At 46.0% G+C, this 22,191-nt stretch overlaps 1 protein-coding gene across 1 annotated transcript; it reads right to left on the reverse strand.

Moving 5' to 3' along the window:
- Window positions 1-5,511: 5,511 nt before the first annotated feature.
- On the reverse strand, window positions 5,512-6,975 carry LOC123148293 (germin-like protein 8-4). The gene is made up of 2 exons (XM_044567677.1): window positions 6,747-6,975; window positions 5,512-6,299 (listed from the first exon to the last, which is right to left on the reverse strand). Exons 1-2 carry the CDS (start codon window positions 6,892-6,894, stop codon window positions 5,740-5,742), a joined length of 708 nt encoding a protein of 235 aa, XP_044423612.1. The 5' UTR covers window positions 6,895-6,975; the 3' UTR covers window positions 5,512-5,739.
- Between the last annotated feature and the right edge of the window lie 15,216 nt (window positions 6,976-22,191).

Raw genomic sequence — 22,191 nt, forward strand, 5'->3', positions numbered from 1 at the left:
GAGGGGAGCTCGCTGGCGGCGCCTAGGGTTCGCTCCCGGGCCACCCACCGATGATTGTAGTACTTTGTTAATTAATGCAAGGGCAGTGATCTGCGCTGGTGCACCAGCCGAACGATTTGGCCGGTCGGTTGCCTACCGTCGGATCGCTTTACCCAAGGCCATTAGATCATGCCCTTCTATCGCCCCCTTCCTTGCGCATGAACGACAATGGCGCCCTTCATCCCCTGCGGCGCCATGGACACTCCGAGGCGGCCGGTTAGCGTCCTTGTCGCCGGTTTCCATCCTTGTCGCCGGCTCGCGACCCTCGTCCCCGGTTGCCGGTCGCCGTCCTTGCCCCCGCTTGCCGATCTCCGTCCTTGTTGCCGCCCGGTCGCCATCCTTGCCCTCGGTCGCCGTCCTTGCCGCCCCCGGTCGCCGGTCGCCGTCCTCGTCGCCACCGGTCGTTCGCACGACTCCCCTGGTTGAAGCTTTTTTGTCATTACCGCTTGAAGCCTTTTCTCCTGGCGGTTGTGAAGGAAATATGCCCTAGAGGCAATAATAAAGTTATTATTTATTTTCTTATATCATGATAAATGTTTATTATTCATGCTAGAATTGTATTAACCGGAAACATAATACATGTGTGAATACATAGACAAACAGAGTGTCACTAGTATGCCTCTACTTGACTAGCTCGTTAATCGAAGATGGTTATGTTTCCTAACCATAGACATGAGTTGTCATTTGATTAACGGGATCACATCATTAGGAGAATGATGTGATTGACATGACCCATTCCATTAGCTTAGCACCCGATCGTTTAGTATGTTGCTATTGCTTTCTTCATGACTTATACATGTTCCTATGACTATGAGATTATGCAACTCCCGTTTACCGGAGGAACACTTTGTGTGCTACCAAACATCACAACTTAACTGGGTGATTATAAAGGTGCTCTACAGGTGTCTCCGAAGGTACATGTTGGGTTGGCGTATTTTGAGATTAGGATTTGTCACTCTGATTGTCGGAGAGGTATCTCTGGGCCCTCTCGGTAATGTACATCACTTAAGCCTTGCAAGCAATGCAACTAATAAGTTAGTTGCAAGATGATGTATTACAGAACGTGTAAAGAGACTTGCCGGTAACGAGATTGAACTAGGTATTGAGATACCGACGATCGAATCTCGGGCAAGTAACATACCGATGACAAAGGGAACAAACATATGTTGTTATGCGGTCTGACCGATAAAGATCTTCGTAGAATATGTAGGAGCCAATATGAGCATCTAGGTTCCGCTATTGGTTATTGACCGGAGACGTGTCTCGGTCATGTCTACATTGTTCTCGAACCCGTAGGGTCCGCACGCTTAACGTTACGATGACAGTTTCATTATGAGTTTATATATTTTGATGTACCGAAGGTTGTTCGGAGTCCCGGATGTGATCACGAACTTGACGAGGAGTCTCGAAATGGTCGAGACATAAAGATCGATATATTGGATGACTATATTTGGACACCGGAAAGGTTTCAGGTGAGATTGGGACAATACCGGATCACCGGGAGGTTATCGGAACCCCCGGGAGGTATATGGGCCTTATTGGGCCTTAGTGGAAAGGAGGGGAAAGGAGCAAGGGAGGGGGCGCCCCCCCAAGCCCAATCCGAATTGGGAGGGGGCCCGGCCCCCCTTTCCTTCCTCCCTCCTTCCTCTTCCTTCCCTCTCCTACTCCTAATAGGAAAAAGGGGAGTCCTACTCCCTATGGGAGTTGGACTCCCCCTTAGGGCGCACCACCCTCCTTGGCCGCCCCCTCCTCCACTCCTTTATATACGGGGGCAGAGGGGCACCCCATAGACAACAGTTGATCATTGATCTCTTAGCCGTGTGCGGTGCCCCTCTCCACCATAGTCCTCGATAATATTGTAGCGGTGCTTAGGCGAAGCCCTGCGACGGTAAAACATCAAGATCATCACCACGCCATCGTGCTGACTGAACTCATCCCCGACACTTTGCTGGATCAGAGTCCGGGGATCGTCATCGAGCTGAACGTGTGCTAAAACTCGGAGGAGCCGTAGTTTCGGTGCTTGATCGGTCGGGCCGTGAAGACGTACGACTACATCAACCGCGTTGTGCTAACGCTTCCGCTTCCGGTCTACGAGGGTACGTAGACAACACTCTCCCCTCTCGTTGCTATGCATCACCATGATCTTGCGTGTGCGTAGGATTTTTTTTGAAATTACTACGTTACCCAACAGGTTGAAGCTTTTTCATTGCCGTTTGAAGCTTTTTCCACCATTGAAGCTTTTTCCTGCGGTGGAAGATTTTTCCTTATGCCACTCTTGAAACTTGTCCTCTAGCTGGATGAAGCTTTTCCACAAACGGTTGAAGCATTTTCTTCCTGGGTGGAAGCTAGACACTTGACTAGTTCCAGCAAAAAACGATGCCTGCTGTAGCAAAAAACGATGCCGGATGTAGCAAAATCTGTTGGTCCAGCAAAAAATAGATGCCGTTGTAGCAAAAAAGCCCGCTAGATGCAGCTCCGCTGCATGTCACAGCTTGTTGTAGCATTTGTCACCGCATCTGTTGTAGCAAAAAACGAGGTTGTTGCAACAAAAATGCCATCCTTGTTGTCGCCGGTCACACCTCTGTCGTAAAAAAGCACCATGGCCGCATGAATGGATGTAGCAAAACACACAGATGATAGTAGCAAAACATTGACACGGTTGTAGCTTTTCTCTCAATGGTTTGAAGCTTTTCCCCTCTACGGTGGAAGCTTTTCTGTAAACGATTGAAACTTATTTCGCTTTGAGCAGCACGTGGGTGAAATCTTCCTCTATCGTTCGGTTGCAGCAAAATCACAGAGAGACGCCATGGCCGTCGTCGAGGAAGATTTGTCAATCTCTGGTTGAAGCTTTTTCATCTGCAGGTTGAAGCTTTTTGTCAAATGGTTGTAACTTTTTCTGTATTTTGTTGTCTGGTTGAAGCTTTTTTATCTACTGGATGTAGCTTTTTGTGTTCATGGTTGTAGCACGGGAAAACACCGTTTGCAACTCTCCCAGTACCGCAGTTGCAGCTCCTCCCCGTGGCCATGATTGTAGCACGGGCACCTCGGTCCTCCCGGCCGTTTTGCCTGTCGCCGGTTGCAACAAAAGGGGAAGAGAGGAGGAGGAAAAGGGAAGAGAGGGAGAAGGAAGAAAAATGAGGTGGGAATGCGAGCGGGGCTGCAACCTCTATATCCATGGCCGACGGCGAGCTGCTCCACACGCTATAATGGAGGAGGCGAGATGGGATCAGGCGGAGGCGGAAGGAAGAAGAAGCAAAGAAAAAAAAATGTTTGGGTCAACTAAGCGCGCGTGCCAGCAATGTCCCGCACGTGAAAAAAGGAAGCGACCGGCCGAGCGCTTCGGCTGGCGCACCGTCCCCGAACACTTTCCTTAATGCAATCAGTTTCCCCCCGCAAAAAGATAAAAAATAATGGTGCGCAATGTCCACAGACTAAGCACTTGTCAACATTTCATTTTCAATCCCGCGTCCTCTGCCGCATAATCAGTTACGCATTTTGGATTGGATCAACATCTCACAGGGCAAGAAGACATCACCTCATGTGTTGGTGTGTTGACCTCGGATCACGAGATCAACATCAAGTTTTGACCCTGAAAGCTGGCATGCTTGTACAGTTGTACCATCTCCTCTACATGTACTATGTGTTTGTAAATAATGGTTTGGCGTCCACCTAAGAGAGGCGATGCTACGACTGCGTTCGTTTGCGTGCAAGTAACCACTCCCAGGAAAGATGGCGACAGATTCAACGATAGAGACGTCTCTGGTGCACGTACTTCTGTTAGGTGCACAAGCAAGACTATATATATGTGCCAGGTGGTTGTGTTTATGTGCACGAAATGGAATTCATCGATTTATTATAGGTCTCTTTCGTGACTGAACTAAGTACTAGTATGGTCAACTCTTGATGACTGACCGACAATGGTTTCGTTGTCGATAACTGACTGAGCTTTCTCAGTACATTTTTTGACATGGGGTGAATTTTATTGGCTTCAAATAAAGCATTAAAATAATGCAAATACAATGAGTGCATATTCCGTCTCTGCATAGTTAGTTAGAATGCACACAACCAATACAAACACACGCATACAAAAAATATGCCCGTAAATAACAAAGTCATATGAGACCAAAGCTATGTATAGACGTAGTTGGCGGTGGTATAATTCTCTGTGACGATAGAGGCGAGATTATCTATAGCGCATGCAGGAAGATCCGTACTTGTGATAGTGCTTTGAAGGCGGAACTAGCAGCCTATAGAGAAGGGATATACTTGGCCTTGCACCGACAGACTTGCCAATCATAGTTGAGCTGGATAGTGCGGAGGTGGTGGCGATGCTCACAGTAACCACTACAGGTACATCGAGGCACTGCCCACTCATTGAGGAGATCCACAGGTTGGTAGATCGTGATGCTAGGGAGATTTTATTTACTCACTGTAGTAGCTCGCAAAATAATGTTAGCCATGAGCTGGTCGCGTATGGACGTTGTACCCCTCAAACTGCAGTTTGGCTAAATGTCGCAATGGACTTTGTTGTAAACTTGGTTATGACTGAGAAGCTTCCTTAAGTAATGAGAATCTCCATTTCCCCCGGGAAAAAACTATGTATAGGCGAGTAAAAAAGAAAAAAAAATCCAAAGCAATCCGATCCAGGATCGGCAAACTACAACAATGATCATATCCGCACCAACCATCTCATGACACCACACAGACGACATGGTGGTTTAACAACAACACCTTTAGGAAGGGATCGGCACACAAACGTACCTTTGCCGGATCCCTCCAGTGCATGTTGCTTTGTTTTTATTACTTAGGATCATCAATAACAGTTGTTTTGATGGCGGCATTGTTCAATCAAGATAAGAAACAAAGCGATTAATTCCTGACTAAAATTCAAATAATGTGTGGGAGCAGGTGATTACCAAGCACTATGGTGCTGATAACTTGTTGTAATAACCATGCTACTACGCAATCTATCAAGAACAAAAAAAGGGTAAGCACAAAGAAGCGTATGGATGTAGCTCAACACTGCTCGGCTTTATTGATCAATGATACTCATGGATAGCCCCAGCGTGTCTGCGCGTGCCCCATCTTTCGTGTTTACCTGTAACCATTATTGAGAATGCATCTACTTGGTAGCGAGCAACTACTACCTTCATTCTATAATGTAAGACGTTTTTTTTGACACTAGAGTACATCATAACAACTACTTATATCCCTGCTCTTCTATCTATGCTGCTTAATCCGTTAAAGGTCGACGTCTTAATTTTCCGGCATGCCAAATGATTTCCCGCCACGGAACAAGTTTGCATCGCTTGGTTTCAGTAAACAAATTACTTGTCAGGCAAAAGCAAGTTTCATGTGCATGTAAACTGTGTCTAGAAATAACATGCGTGCCCAATCATTGATGCTTTGTCATTAACATCATGGATCTATATATCAGCAACGAGAGAAAGGTTCCCGCAAAAAAAAAGCAACGAGAGAAAGGAGCACCTCTGTATTCCATTCATTAAACAGTGAAAACATCACCAGCACATCATGACATGATCCGACAAAAAACATATCTTGTCACGATTCAGAAAGGAAATGAAAATTCACAGCTCGCAACCATGCATGCATCATATTGCATGTCATTTATTCTACTCCATGATGGGAGTATATATCATTACATATTAACTTCTCATATGCCCAGATAAAAGAGAATATTTAGTAGTTGGTGTTCCCCCAGAACTGAGATTGGAGCCAGTGAATGAGATCCTTCTCCACCTGAAATGCCGTGGCTAAGACATCATCCGAAATCGGTGGCTTTGATCCAAACACTGCATTGGCAATAGAAATAACTCCAGGGTTTTGGCTGCTGAGCGAGGACAACGCGGCTGCTGGCTTGTCATGCGCTAGGTTCATTTGGAAGTGGATCATTGCTTTTGGGAATACGAATACATCGCCCTTCTTAACTATCTTGGAGAAGAGCCTGTTTGGGTTGGATGTGACAAATCCAAGGTAGAGTGTCCCCTCGAGCACTGTGAGGAGCTCAGTGGCACGAGGGTGTATGTGTGGCGTGTTCACACCTAACGGTCCATAGTCGATGCGAGCCAGCGAGATGCCGAGGGTGTTGAGGCCGGGGAAATTTATGACATTGATGTTGGTGACGTTAGACCTGACCTTGCTGGCCTTAGTATCCCTAGGCTGATCGAGCATGGCTGCGTTGAAGAAGTCTTCCGGGGTTGCGGCCATTGGGTCCTTGCAAGCAAATCCATTTACTCGCACTGCATGCATAGAGAAAGTAACATAAAGTTTAGAAAGTAAGAAATGTGTGTGGCTTAAACATATACTCCCCCCATTCCATAATGTAGTTCTTTCTCTATCCACGTGCTTCAACTTTGATCGTATATTTAACTATCAAGACCGATTGCGGCGGGAGCAAAAATTATATCAGTGAATTCGTATTCGAAAGAAGTTTTCAATTATATAACTTTTTCTCCCGCCGCAGTTGGTCTCGTTGATTAAATTTATGGTCAAAGTTGGACCTCGGAAAACGCGGACGCACTATATTTTGGAATGGAGGGAGTAGTAATAATAGTTTTATAACTATTATCAGCATGTAGTAACCTTCAATGTGTGATCAATGCTAGGCTATCACACCATTAACTACAACATCACTACAATTAAGAACACACATGTATATATATGCGCACACAATACGTCATGCATACCAGGCGCCTTCATGTCGGCGATGCAGAAGTCTTGAAGAGGGCTAGGATCGTAGGCAGTGACCTGCCATGAGGCCAGGGCAAGGAGGGTAGCAAGGAAGAACAATGAGGAAGAGGAAGCCATTGTGAGTTGCTTTGCCAATTGAGGCATGGATGGGTGTGCTTAAATAGCCGAAGATTGACAGAGCTGGCGCAAGAAATGGTGTGGTGATATGCATGAAATTGCATGTGAGCAAATAGCACAAGTCATGTACGAGAGGAACTTATCAACCAATTGCAATAGTCCCCGCTGGCTGCTAGAACTTAATTGATGGTCCAACTTCTTAAGTTTCCATTAAAAAATGTAATACATATCTTCTCCGCTAAGTAATTTACATGACACGTGAGCATGTGCTTGACCGACATTACATATCTTGGACGACACAGAGTAGAAGAGCAGCTTTTTTTTCCAACCATGAAAGAAAACTGCATGTGATCATCATAGAAGAAGGAAGGAGTACAAACGAAAGAATATCAGAAGGGTGCCTTCTAGGCAAAACACGACACATGTAAATGATTCTTCTCTAATTCATATAGTTGTTTTTTTTTAGAAAAGGAGGGTGTACCCCCGGCCTCTACACATGTAAATGATCCTTCTCTAATTTATATAGTTGTTTTTTTAGAAAAGGAGGATGTACCCCCGGTCTCTGCATCTGGACGATGCCTGCAGTTATATTATTAATTATTCACAAAGACCATACAAAATGATACATCAATAAGCCAAAAGCCACCATCTTGGTAACGTTGTTGCTACTCCTAACCTGTTGATGAAGGCCTGCCGAATATGTCCGGGTCTAATACCAAACAGACATCGCACTAAAGACTAACATCTAAAGCCGGGTGTGTTGAGGAACGTAGTAATTTCAAAAAAAAATCCTACGCACACGCAAGATCATGGTGATGCATAGCAACGAGAGGGGAGAGTGTTGTCCACGTACCCTCGTAGACCGAAAGCGGAAGCGTTAGCACAACGCGGTTGATGTAGTCGTACGTCTTCACGATCCGACTGATCAAGTACCGAACGCACGGCACCTCCGAGTTCAGCACACGTTCAGCCCGATGACGTCCCTCGAACTCCGATCCAGCCGAGTGTTGAGGGAGAGTTTCGTCAGCACGACGGTGTGGTGACGATGATGATGTTCTACCGACGTAGGGCTTCGCCTAAGCACCGCTATAGTATTATCGAGGTGGACTATGGTGGAGAGGGGCACCACACACGGTTAAAAGATCAACTGATCAATTGTTGTGTCTCTAGAGTGCCCCCCTGCCCCCCGTATATAAAGGAGCAAGGGGGGAGGGTGCAGCCTGCCAGGAGAGCGGCGCGCCAGGAGGAGTCCTACTCCCACCGGGAGTAGGACTCCCACCCTTTTTCCTAGTTAGATTAGGACTTGGGGGGGGGGGGGGGAAGTGGAGGAGAAGAAGGAAGGGGGGGGGGGGCGCCGCCCCCCTCTCCTTGTCCTATTTGGACTAGGGGGAGGGGCGCGCGACCCTTGCCCTGGCCGCCTCTCCTCTCTTCCACTAAGGCCCACTATGGCCCATTAACTTCCCGGGGGGTTCCGGTAACCTCCCGGTACTCCGGTAAAATCCCGATTTCACCCAGAACACTTCCGATATCCAAACATAGGCTTCCAATATATCAATCTTTATGTCTCGACCATTTCGAGACTCCTCGTCATGTCCGTGATCACATCCGGGACTCCGAACAACCTTCAGTATATCAAAACATATAAACTCATAATATAACTGTCATCGAAACGTTAAGCGTGCGGACCCTACGGGTTCGAGAACTATGTAGACATGACCGAGACACGTCTCCGGTCAATAACCAATAGCGGAACCTGGATGCTCATATTGGCTCCCACATATTCTACGAAGATCTTTATCGGTCAGACCGCATAACAACATACGTTGTTTCCTTTGTGATCGGTATGTTACTTGCCCGAGATTCGATCGTCAGTATCTCAATACCTAGTTCAATCTCGTTACCAGCAAGTCTCTTTACTCGTTACGTAATACATCATCCCGCAACTAACTTATTAGTTGCAATGCTTGCAAGGCTTAAGTGATGTGCATTACCGAGAGGGCCCAAAGATACCTCTCCGACAATCGGAGTGACAAATCCTAATCTCGAAATACGCCAACCCAACAAGTACCTTCGGAGACACCTATAGAGCACCTTTGTAATCACCCAGCTACGTTGTGATGTTTGGTAGCACACAAAGTGTTCCTCCGGTAAACGGGAGTTGCATAATCTCATAGTCATAGGAACATGTATAAGTCATGAAGAAAGCAATAGCAACATACTAAACGATCGGGTGCTAAGCTAATGAAATGGGTCAAGTCAATCACATCATTCTCCTAATGATATGATCCCGTTAATCAAATGACAACCCATGCCAATGGCTAGGAAACTTAACCATCTTTGATCAACGAGCTAGTCAAGTAGAGGCATACTAGTGACACTCTGTTTGTCTATGTATCCACACATGTATTATGTTTCCAGTTAATACAATTCTAGCATGAATAATAAATATTTATCATGATATAAGGAAATACATAGTAACTTTATTATTGCCTCTAGGGCATTTTTCCTTGAGTCTCCCACTTGCACTAGAGTCAATAATCTAGATTACACAGTAATGATTCTAACACCCATGGAGCCTTGGTGCTGATCATGTTTTGCTCGTGGAAGAGGCTTAGTCAACGGGTCTGGAACATTCAGATCCGTATATATCTTGCAAATTTCTATGTCTCCCACCTGGACTAAATTCCAGATGGAATTGAAGCGTCTTTTGATGTGTTTGGTTGTCTTGTGAAATCTGGATTCCTTCGCCAAGGCAATTGCACCAGTATTGTCACAAAAGATTTTCATTGGACCCGATGCACTAGGTATGACACCTAGATCGGATATGAACTCCTTCATCCAGACTCCTTCATTTGCTGCTTCCGAAGCAGCTATGTACTCCGCTTCACATGTAGATCCCGCCACGACGCTTTGTTTAGAACTGCACCAACTGACAGCTCCACCGTTCAATGTAAATATGTATCCGGCTTGCGATTTAGAATCGTCCAAATCAGTGCCAAAGCTTGCATCAACGTAACCGTTTACGATGAGCTCTTTGTCACCTCCATAAACGAGAAACATATCCTTAGTCCTTTTCAGGTATTTTAGGATGTTCTTGACCGCTGTCCAGTGATCCACTCCTGGATTACTTTGGTACCTCCCTGCTAGACTTATAGCAAGGCACACATCAGGTCTGGTACACAGCATTGCATACATGATAGAGCCTATGGCTGAAGCATAGGGAACATCTTTCATTTTCTCTCTATCTTCTGCAGTGGTCGGGCATTGAGTCTTACTCAACTTCACACCTTGTAACACAGGCAAGAACCCTTTCTTTGCTTGATCCATTTTGAACTTCTTCAAAACTTTGTCAAGGTATGTGCTTTGTGAAAGTCCAATTAAGTGTCTTGATCTATCTCTATAGATCTTGATGCCCAATATATAAGCAGCTTCACCGAGGTCTTTCATTGAAAAACTCTTATTCAAGTATCCCTTTATGCTATCCAGAAATTCTATATTATTTCCAATCAACAATATGTCATCCACATATAATATTAGAAATGCTACAGAGCTCCCACTCACTTTCTTGTAAATACAGGCTTCTCCAAAAGTTTGTACAAAACCAAATGCTTTAATCACTATCAAAGCGTTTATTCCAACTCCGAGAGGCTTGCACCAGTCCATAAATGGATCGCTGGAGCTTGCACACTTTGTTAGCTCCCTTTGGATCGAAAAAACCTTCCGGTTGCATCATATACGACTCTTCTTCCAGAAATCCATTCAGGAATGTAGTTTTGACATCCATTTGCCAAATTTCATAATCATAAAATGCGGCAATTGCTAACATGATTCGGACAGACTTAAGCATCGCTACGGGTGAGAAGGTCTCATCGTAGTCAATCCCTTGAACTTGTCGAAAACCTTTTGCAACAAGTCGAGCTTTATAGACAATAACATTACCGTCAGCGTCATTCTTCTTCTTGAAGATCCATTTATTCTCAATTGCTTGCCGATCATCGGGCAAGTCAACCAAAGTCCACATTTTGTTCTCATACATGGATCCCATCTCATATTTCATGGCCTCAAGCCATTTTGCGGAATCTTGGCTCACCATCGCTTCTTCATAATTTGTAGGTTCGTGATGGTCTAGTAACATAACTTCCAAAACAGGATTACCGTACCACTCTGGTGCGGATCTTACTCTGGTTGACCTATGAGGTTCAGTAACAACTTGATCTGAAGTTTCATGATCGTCATCATTATCTTCCTCACTAATTGGTGTAGGTGTCGCAGAAACCGGTTTCTGCGATGAACTACTTTCCAATAAGGGAGCAGGTACAGTTACCTCATTAAGTTCTACTTTCCTCCCACTCACTTCTTTCGAGAGAAACTCCTTCTCTAGAAAAACTCCAAATTTAGCAATAAAAGTCTTGCCTTCGGATCTGTGATAGAAGGTGTACCCAACAGTCTCCTTTGGGTATCCTATGAAGACACATTTCTCCGATTTGGGTTCGAGCTTATCAGGTTGAAGCTTTTTCACATAAGCATCGCAGCCCCAAACTTTCAGAAATGGCAACTTTGGTTTCTTGCCAAACCACAATTCATAAGGCGTCGTCTCAACGGATTTTGATGGTGCCCTATTTAACGTGAATGCGGCCGTCTCTAAAGCATAACCCCAAAATGATAGCGGTAAATCAGTAAGAGACATCATAGATCGCACCATATCTAGTAAAGTATGATTACGACGTTCGGACACACCATTACGCTGTGGTGTTCCGGGTGGCGTGAGTTGTGAAACTATTCTGCATTGTTTCAAATGAAGACCAAACTCATAACTCAAATACTCTCCTCCATGATCATATCGTAGAAACTTTATTTTCTTGTTACGATGATTTTTAACTTCACTCTGAAATTCTTTGAACTTTTCAAATGTTTCAGACTTATGTTTCATTAAGTAGATATACCCATATCTGCTTAAATCATCTGTGAAGGTGAGAAAATAACGATATCCGCCACGAGCCTCAACATTCATCGGACCACATACATTTGTATGTATGATTTCCAACAAATCTGTTGCTTTCTCCATAGTACCGGAGAATAGTGTTTTAGTCATCTTGCCCATGAGGCACGGTTCGCAAGTATGAAGTGATTCATAATCAAGTGGTTCCAAAAGTCCATCAGTATGAAGTTTCTTCATGCGCTTTACACCGATATGACTTAAACGGCAGTGCCACAAATAAGTTGCACTATCATTATCAACTCTGCATCTTTTGGCCTCAATATTATGAATATGTGTATCACTACTATCGAGATTCAACAAAAATAGACCACTCTTCAAGGATGCATGACCATAAAAGATATTACTCATATAAATAGAACAACCATTATTCTCTGATTTAAATGAATAACCGTCTCGCATCAAACAAGATCCAGATATAATGTTCATGCTCAACGCTGGCACCAAATAACAATTATTTAGGTCTAATACTAATCCCGAAGGTAGATGTAGAGGTAGCGTGCCGACTGCGATCACATCGACTTTGGAACCATTTCCCACGCGCATCATCACCTCGTCCTTAGCCAATCCTCGCTTAATCCGTAGCCCCTGTTTCCAGTTGCAAATATTAGCAACAGAACTAGTATCAAATACCCAGGTGCTACTGTGAGCATTAGTAAGGTACACATCAATAACATGTATATCACATATACCTTTGTTCACCTTGCCATCCTTCTTATTCTCCAAATACTTGGGGCAGTTCCGCTTCCAGTGACCAGTCTGCTTGTAGTAGAAGCACTCAGTCTCAGGCTTAGGTCCAGACTTGGGTTTCTTCTCCTGAGCAACAACTTGCTTGTTGTTCTTCTTGAAGTTCCCCTTCTTCTTTCCTTTGCCCTTTTTCTTGAAACAGGTGGTCTTATTGACCATCAACACTTGATGCTCCTTCTTAATTTCTACCTCCGCAGCTTTTAGCATTGCGAAGAGCTCGGGAATTGTCTTATCCATCCCGTGCATATTATAGTTCATCATGAAGCTCTTGTAGCTTGGTGGCAGTGATTGGAGAATTCTGTCAATGACGCTATCATCCGGAAGATTAACTCCCAGTTGAATCAAGTGATTGCAGTACCCAGACATCTTGAGTATATGCTCACTGACAGAACTATTCTCCTCCATCTTGCAGCTGTAGAACTTATTGAAGACTTCATATCTCTCAATCCGGGCATTTGCTTGAAATATTAACTTCGACTCTTGGAACATCTCATATGCTCCATGACGTTCAAAACATCGTTGAAGTCCCGGTTCTAAGCCGTAAAGCATGGCACATTGAACTATCGAGTAGTCATCAGCTTTGCTCTGCCAGACGTTCTTAACGTCGTCAGTTGCATCGGCAGCAGGCCTGGCACTCAGCGGTGCTTCCAGGACATAATTCTTCTGAGCAGCAATGAGGATAATCGTCAAGTTACGGACCCAGCCCGTGTAATTGCTACCATCATCTTTCAACTTTGCTTTCTCAAGGAACGCATTAAAATTCAACAGAACAACAGCACGGGCCATCTATCTACAATCAACATAGACAAGCAAGATACTATCAGGTACTAAGTTCATGATAAATTTAAGTTCAATTAATCATATTACTTAAGAACTCCCACTTAGATAGACATCCCTCTAGTCTTCTAAGTGATCACGTGATCTAAATCAACTAAACCATGTCCGATCATCATGTGAGATGGAGTAGTTTCAATGGTGAACATCACTATGTTGATCATATCTACTATATGATTCACGCTCGACCTTTCGGTCTCCGTGTTCCGAGGCCATATCTGTTATATGCTAGGCTCGTCAAGTTTTAACCTGAGTATTCCGGGTGTGCAACTATTTTGCACCCGTTGTATTTGAACGTAGAGCTTATCACACCCGATCATCACGTGGTGTCTTAGCATGAAGAACTTTCGCAACGGTGCATACTCAGGGAGAACACTTATACTTTGATAATTTAGCGAGGGATCATCTTATAATGCTACTGTTAATCAAAGCAAGATAAGATGCATAAAAGATAAACATCACATGCAATCAATATAAGTGATATGATATGGCCATCATCATCTTGTGCTTGTGATCTGCATCTCCGAAGCACCGTCATGATCACCATCGTCACCGGCGCGACACCTTGATCTCCATCGTAGCATCGTTGTCGTTTCGCCAATCTTATGCTTCTACGACTATCGCTACCGCTTAGTGACAAAGTAAAGCATTACAGGGCGATTGCATTGCATACAATAAAGTGACAACCATATGGCTCCTGCCAGTTGCCGATAACTCGGTTACAAAACATGATCGTCTCATACAATAAAATTTAGCATCATGTCTTGACCATATCATATAACAACATGCCCTGCAAAAATAAGTTAGACGTCCTCTACTTTGTTGTTGCAAATTTTACATGGCTACTATGGGCTTAGCAAGTACCGTTCTTACCTACGCATCAAAACTACAATGATAGTTTGTCAAGTTGGATCTATTTTAACCTTCGCAAGGACCAGGCGTAGCCACACTCGGTTCAACTAAATTTGGAGAAACTGTCACCCGCCAGCCACCTGTGTGCAAAGCACGTCGGTAGAACCGGTCTCGCGTGAGCGTACGCGTAATGTCGGTCCGGGCCGCTTCATCCAACAATACCGCTGAACCAAAGTGTGGCATGCTGGTAAGCAGTATGACTTATATCGCCCACAACTCACTTGTGTTCTACTTGTGCATATTACATCAACGCATAAAACTTAGCTCGGATGCCACTGTTCAGGAACGTAGTAATTTCAAAAATAAATTCCTACGCACACGCAAGATCATGGTGATGCATAGCAACGAGAGGGGAGAGTGTTGTCCACGTACCCTCATAGACTGAAAGCGGAAGCGTTAGCACAATGCGGTTGATGTAGTCGTACGTCTTCACGATCCGACCGATCAAGTACTGAACACATGACACCTCTGAGTTCAGCACACGTTCAGCCCGATGACGTCCCTCGAACTCCGATCCAGCCGAGTGTTGAGGGAGAGTTTCGTCAGCACGACGGCGTGGTGACGATGATGATGTTCTACCGACGCAGGGCTTCGCCTAAGCACCGCTATAGTATTATCGAGGTGGACTATGGTGGAGAGGGGCACCGCACACGACTAAAAGATCAACTGATCAATTATTGTGTCTCTAGAGTGCCCCCTGCCCCCATATATAAAGGAGCAAGGGGGGGAGGGGTGCGGCCGTCCAGGAGAGGGGCGCACCAGGAGGAGTCCTACTCGGGCGCACCAGGAGGAGTCCTACTCCCACCGGGAGTAGGACTCCCACCCTTTTTCCTAGTTGGATTAGGACTTGGGGGGAAGTGGAGGAGAAGAAGGAAAGGGGGGGGGGCGCCGCCCCCCTCTCCTTGTCCTATTCGGACTAGGGGGAGGGGCGCGTGGCCCTTGCCCTGGCCGCCTCTCCTCTCTTCCACTAAGGCCCACTATGGCCCATTAACTCCCGGGGAGTTCCGCTAACCTCCCGGTACTCCGGTAAAATCCCGATTTCACCCGGAACACTTCCGATATCCAAACATAGGCTTCTAATAAATCAATCTTTCTGTCTCGACCATTTCAAGACTCCTCGTCATGTCCGTGATCACATCTGGGACTCCTAGCAACCTTCGGTACATCAAAACATATAAACTCATAATATAATTGTCCTCGAAACGTTAAGCGTGCGGACCCTATGGGTTCGAGAACTATGTAGACATGACCGAGACACGTATCCGGTCAATAACCAATAGCGGAATCTGGATGCTCATATTGGCTCCCACATATTCTATGAAGATCTTTATCGGTCAGACCGCATAACAACATACGTTGTTCCCTTTGTCATCGGTATGTTACTTGCCCGAGATTCAATCGTCGGTATCTCAATACCTAGTTCAATCTCGTTACCGGCAAGTCTCTTTACTCGTTACGTAATACATCATCCCGCAACTAACTCATTAGTTGCAATGCTTGCAAGGCTTAAGCGATGTGTATTGCCGAGAGGGCCCAGAGATACCTCTCCGACAATCGGAGTGACAAATCCTAATCTCGAAATATGCCAACCCAATAAGTACCTCCGGAGACACCTGTAGAGCACCTTTATAATCACCCAGTTACGTTGTGACGTTTGGTAGCACACAAAGTGTTCCTCCGGTAAACGGGAGTTGCATAATATCATAGTCATAGGAACATGTATAAGTCATGAAGAAAGCAATGGCAACATACTAAATGATCGGGTGCTAAGCTAACGGAATGGGTCAAGTCAATCACATAATTCTCCTAATGATATGATCCCGTTAATCAAATGACAACCCATGTCCATGGCTATAAAACTTAACCATCTTTGATCAACGAGCTAGTCAAGTAGAGGCATACTAGTGACACTCTGTTTGTCTATGTATTCACACATGTATTATGTTTCCGGTTAATACAATTCTAGCATGAATAATAAACATTTATCATGATATAAGGAAATAAATAATAACTTTATTATTGCCTCTAGGGCATATTTCCTTCAGGGTGTCCCATCCAAGCCACTACCTAGATTGAGTCCCACACCGGTCTGGCACATTCCCAGTGAGCACCGCACGCTGCAAGGGCCGTCACCTCCATCTTCTCTCGGTCCATCCTCAGAGCAGAACTGATGCACCGACCTTGCCATGCCTCTCTGCCATCAACGCCACCATGAAGCCAGACATCTTCCTCCTCCTGCGCGAGTCCATCTCCAACGCGCCCATTGTCGAACCTCCGCGGCGCCATGCCGCCGGGATCCGCCGTCGACCTTGCGGTAGATGAAACACCGCTTGTCGTGGAATTGTCACGGCAGATGTCCTTAGTAGCCCCCAAGGGCCGGGTCATTATGCAATAATGAGCAGGGACTCTGTAAATATAATCTTGTAAACTTTGAACAGCAACGTGTAGCCCCCAAGGGCCGGCTCAGTAAGATAATATTGAGCTAGGATTTTGATATATTCTTCAATGAAAATAACATCATATGATGTAACCCCCATCGTGGGGCTTGAATTCATGTCCACAAGGTTAAGAGCCTTGTGCTTTACCAAATGAGCAGTGGACCCTTCAATGTAATGGATAAAAAGCTTTGTACCTTAAATTGTTGATAGAGGCAATTGGTAGCCCCCAAGGGCCGGCTCATTACAGTGTGATGAGTCGGGTCTTCAATGAGGTGAGCAAAAAATGACTTTGCATTAGCCCCCAAGTGTCATGGTGCATGCTTGCAGCGACATGAGACTTGCATATTTGATATAATCTTCAGTTGAATAATGTAGCCCCCAAGTGCCGTGTCATGAGCCTGCAGCGACTCGGGACTATTCCTTCAATTGTAAAATAAACCATATCCATTGGCAATATAATAGCCATTGCGCTAAAGCGACTTTGAAAACCTCAATGATACTTGTTATTAATAACCATAATAAAATCCAGCCATGTTGGTTATTCAAGATAACACAATCCGGTATGAAAACCTTATTCATTCAACATCATAATGGAAATTCAGCCAAGTTTGGCTATTTGAATAATATAACCCAATGATTTATGAGCGCATGATTCCAATGGCGCAATCCAAATATATACTGGCGACTTATAGTCGAAAGCCAGGCCGGTTTAATAAACACCGGATAATTTATCATCATACTTTATTCAACCTGTTTCTGCATACAACAAGTTTAAAGTGTCCTGGCGGTTTACCGCCGGACGGGTCATAATGCCTGACATATAACCTGGGTTTATAACCGAGGCTGCACTTAAGAATAATCAAATATGAAATACATCATACCTATGACATTGAATCACATTGTTGGTTTTACCAACTTTTGTAGTAAGAGTGATAACCCCAATCTTGAGTAATGATAACTCCTTTCATATTGTGCCGGTTTATGATAAAACCGTACTGGGTTGTGATAAACACCGGTTTATCATATATAATACTGGCGACTCGTAGTCAAACCAGACCGGGCTGATATTCTCCGGATTATAATTTGATCGTGTACTGACAACTTGTAGTTGAAAGCCGATCCGGGTTGATAAACACCGGTTTACTCCATAATAGGATGGTAACAGAAAATCAAACCGGGCAGATAGTCTCCGGATTAAGATTTGACCGTGTTCCATCAATTTGTAATTGACAGTTTGGGCCGGTTTAAAACTTTGTCGGTTTAAAAACGCAACAAAAATAAAAGAAACAGTTATCAAGGAAAATATTAAAGCAAAGGCAATGATAAAACCTTTTGCAAAAAGAGGCTTATTTGAGCTGATCAGATGGCGTTACCATGGTCGGACACGACCAAGCTCCCGATAGGTGTAGCTATGGTTCAAGTCAGCCAGGTCCCCAAATGAAACCATGGCATTTATGCCGATCAAGTGGCATGGCAATGGTTCGGGTTCGACCAAGCCCCCAAGTGATTCTGTGACCTTAGGCCGATCAAGAGGCATGACTGGTTCAGACGTGACCAAGTCCCCAAGTGATCTGGTGGCTCTCGCCTATCAAGAGGTATTGCATTGGTTTGGACACGACCAAGCCCCCAAGTGATGTTTATAAAATTTTCAAGGGGTAAACCGGAGGCCGCTTTAAAACAGAACAACTCCGTGTAACCACGCATGATGTAAAATAACAGAGACCCCACTTTATGAAGCAGACGCCCCCATGTGATCAATAATATGTCAGGCCAGTAAGGCGGGATACCAATGTTTGAACCGCGCATCGTGGCAGCAGGTCCTCTTCGGCAATTTTTAATTTTTTGTAAGAGATAAATCCTTCTTGAACCGGATGTTAAACCGGATATTGAGAGCTTCAAAGCTTTGTGGGAGATATCTTTCCCTTGAACCAGATTTTAAACTGGAATCTTCATTTTCAGCCGGAAATTTTCTGACGGCCTTTAAACTCGAACTTGCGAGAAGTTAATTCCTTTTGAACCGGACATTGTTAAACCGAATTTGAGCGCTTCAGAGCTTTGTGGTAGAAAGATGTCTCTTGAGCCGGATTCTAAACCGGAGTCATTTCTGATGACCTGGAACTTCTTCATCGAGCCGGGATTTTATAACTGTCATATACTTTCTAAGCCAGAAATTTCCTGACGGCCTTTAAACTTTCATCAATATAACAGTAGCCTCCGGGACCGGGTTATCCTTCCCTCCATCGTCCTGGGGTTCTTAAATTTGCTAAAACCGGCAAGATTCGCTGAGTCATGTCATCGTAGCCCCCGAGTTTCAAAGGTGACTCGAGGAGTTGGCTTGAGACTCTCCATATTTGACCGTGATATAAACCGGCATAACTTGTATATCATTAGCGTTGATAGCACGATGTGAATCCATAGAAAGTTGAGGTGACTGCGGCGGGTTGTAAATGATCCCATATGAGCCGTGTCAGCAACTCGGCCAATGGTTCCTTCCAACTGGCGATTTAAAGTTAATCAAAACTGTAGTGGCGGCGACTTGTGCGCCCAATAAACAGCTCATGCAGACAGGTGCGGCCTGATATGTTGATGTAGACCAGGCCGCGAGAGACGGATGACAAAGACGGCCGCAGCTTCAGAGACGGCACAGCCAGATGAGTCGGCCGCGACGTAGTAAGTCGGCGTGGACGGGAGAGTCGGCCGCGGGAGTTGTAAACCGGCGCGGACGGAGAGCCGCATGCGGGTATTGTGAACCGGCGCGGATGGGGAGTCGCCTGCGGGCATTATAAGCCGGCGTAGATGGAGAACCGGCCGCGTGTTGATGTAAACCGGACCACAGGCGGTTTGCGCGCGTCCGTTGAGCAGTGCGGAATGGTCAAAAGCCAGTATATAATGACGCCAGTGCGCGCTCCATATGCATGGTGTAACACCAATGTTGTGGCGAATAATTGTCCTGCATATAAAAATATGCAAAACCAACGTAATTGTTCTTTTTACAAAAACAATATATGTCAAAAATAGACTTAGATAGATGTCACCTGATTTGTTCGGACGACGGATGATCCGTTTATCGCGACCGAGGCGGCTGAACATGCCCCCGGCGGCTCAAGACCGCAGGGGCGGCTCTGATTTGTTGATATACATATCAGAGTCAACCGTGATATTTAAATGACAGAGCGGACGCGTGAGTCGGCCGTGGCATTGTAAGCCGCGCGGACAGACGGGTCGGCCGTGGGCGCGGACGGTTGAACCGGCGCGGGTATGGTCGAATGAACCGGCTACAGGCGCGGCCCGGTGAGTTGATGTAGACCGGACCGTTGAGGCGGCGATTTGCGCACATCTGATAAGCCATTTGATATAATGTGGATATAGACGCGACCTCCAATGACAGCGCGCGGGGACCGGATCATACTTTAATCATGAGGTAATTGACCTGTGTATACAATAGCATACCTTGAGAAAATCTTTTGACATTATGTAATTACACCAAAAAAGAGTTTTAGAAAAATAGCACCTGATTGTAACGGCCGCGGAGGTTTTCAATAGCGGCTCAAGGTCGGTCGGCGCAGGTCGGCTCTCTGCAAGGGTGAAACGGCGGCGGAGGCACCACGTGGCTCCACAGGGTGGCTCGGGGCAGTGGCGAGGTTGCAGTCGTAACCCCAGGCGTGGCGACTCACTACAGGGGTGAGGCGGCTCTCCACGGTCACCTTATGATAATAAGTCGCTGTTGTCTTCACGCCAGCAGATTTTTGTTTGATGGAAGTGGATCATAAGTGGAGGAGCAGCATCAGCCAGCCGGTCAGGTATACGCGTGACGTTACGTCTGTACGCCTAGGAATCGAAAGCTCTGCCAGCGAGGCTACAGCTTAGATCAGTCGGCGGGTCGACAACTGAGGCAAACCGGGCGGCTCGGGGCGCAGTCACGGCTGCCCACGGAGGCAGAGACCACGGTTGCGATTAATTCAAGTCCCCATCCTTCTCCGGGTCGTAGTTGCTTGGACCAATCCTCTTCCTAGACTCGGTCAAACCTGTAGAAACTGTGGATGGATAATCTTGTGTGACGTTTCGGATCACCAAACCTATCAGAAGTCAAAAGCTGATCCGTTGCTTGTAACTGCAATTTTCTTCACCCGTAGCTTCACACATAGCTTTCCTATGACTGGATTAATGACTTGAAGCTGATCCAGCTCCTTCCAAACCGGTTCTTCTTCATCAGGAAATTTTGCGAATTTCTCGAAACCCTAGAAGCGATCCCTCCAAGAACTCAACACCACCGTGCGCAGGCCCCACGGTGGGCGCCAACTGTCGTGGAATTGTCACGGCAGATGTCCTCAGTGGCAGGCTTAGTCGTGAGGCCAACGTATCTATGTGGTAGCTTGAGAGGGGTTGAGCGGGACGAGTGACGCGATGTTTTACCCAGGCTCGGCCCCTCATGGTGGAGGTAAAAGCCTACATCCTGCTTCATTGATATTGATGATGATGATGATCACGGTTACAAGAGTGCTCTATCTCGAGAGCTATTGTCTAAACCTAACTTGTCCAACTTGTGGAACTTGTGAATCTTGTCCCCCTTTGAGGAGCCCTGCCCCTCCTTATATATGTTGAAGGGGCGGTTTACATGTGGAGTCCTATTAGGATTAGGACTAGTCTATCTCTAATACAAACCGGATACAAGTCCAGGTCTTAACTCTTTGTAAGACAAATATTCCTCATGCCTTTCCTCTTAAACCGGCCCACCATAGTATGAACCGGCCTTCATGAACCGCCCGTTGGGCCACCGGGTCTTGTCGCTCCTCTGACCCGCCTGCTGGATTACCAATGAATCATAAACCGCCAGGTCCAAACGGGTCACCAGTGAATCGTCAAGTCTCAGCCGGGCCTCAAGTAAACCGCCAAGTCCGGTCGGGTTATACTTCCGGCCTGTTTACGCCGCGGGGTATATCCCCGACACCGCTCCTCCAGTAGTCCCCTCCAACCTGCACTTGCTCCAAAACGATGCCCCCAGGAGGAAGAACGACACCTAAGACGCCGTCATCGTCCGATCCGGGAGGCCCAGATGTAGGGTTTCCCCCGGAGCATCCCGAGTATGATGACACAAACTGCAATGACGATGCCTCAACAAGGAAACGACATCGGAGACGCTGCCATCGTCCGCCATGACCGAAGTCGGCGCGATTTTCATCGTCAGTCGTGCCACCAGGCCGTGCACCTCCAGCATCGCTGGTCCCTTGAACCTGATCAAACTCCAAAAACGATGCCCTCAAGAGGGACTACGACGCTAAAGCACCGCCGTCGCTCGATCGCAATGAGATCTAGGATTTCCCCCGGAGTTGCCCGCGGTGTCAAGGACCCAGACAAGGCGTCTCCGCCCAGTTGCCGGCGTGCCGCACCCGCCATCGC

This window comes from Triticum aestivum, chromosome 7A (genome assembly GCF_018294505.1).
Source record: "Triticum aestivum cultivar Chinese Spring chromosome 7A, IWGSC CS RefSeq v2.1, whole genome shotgun sequence".
In the NCBI taxonomy this organism is placed as follows: domain Eukaryota; kingdom Viridiplantae; phylum Streptophyta; class Magnoliopsida; order Poales; family Poaceae; genus Triticum; species Triticum aestivum.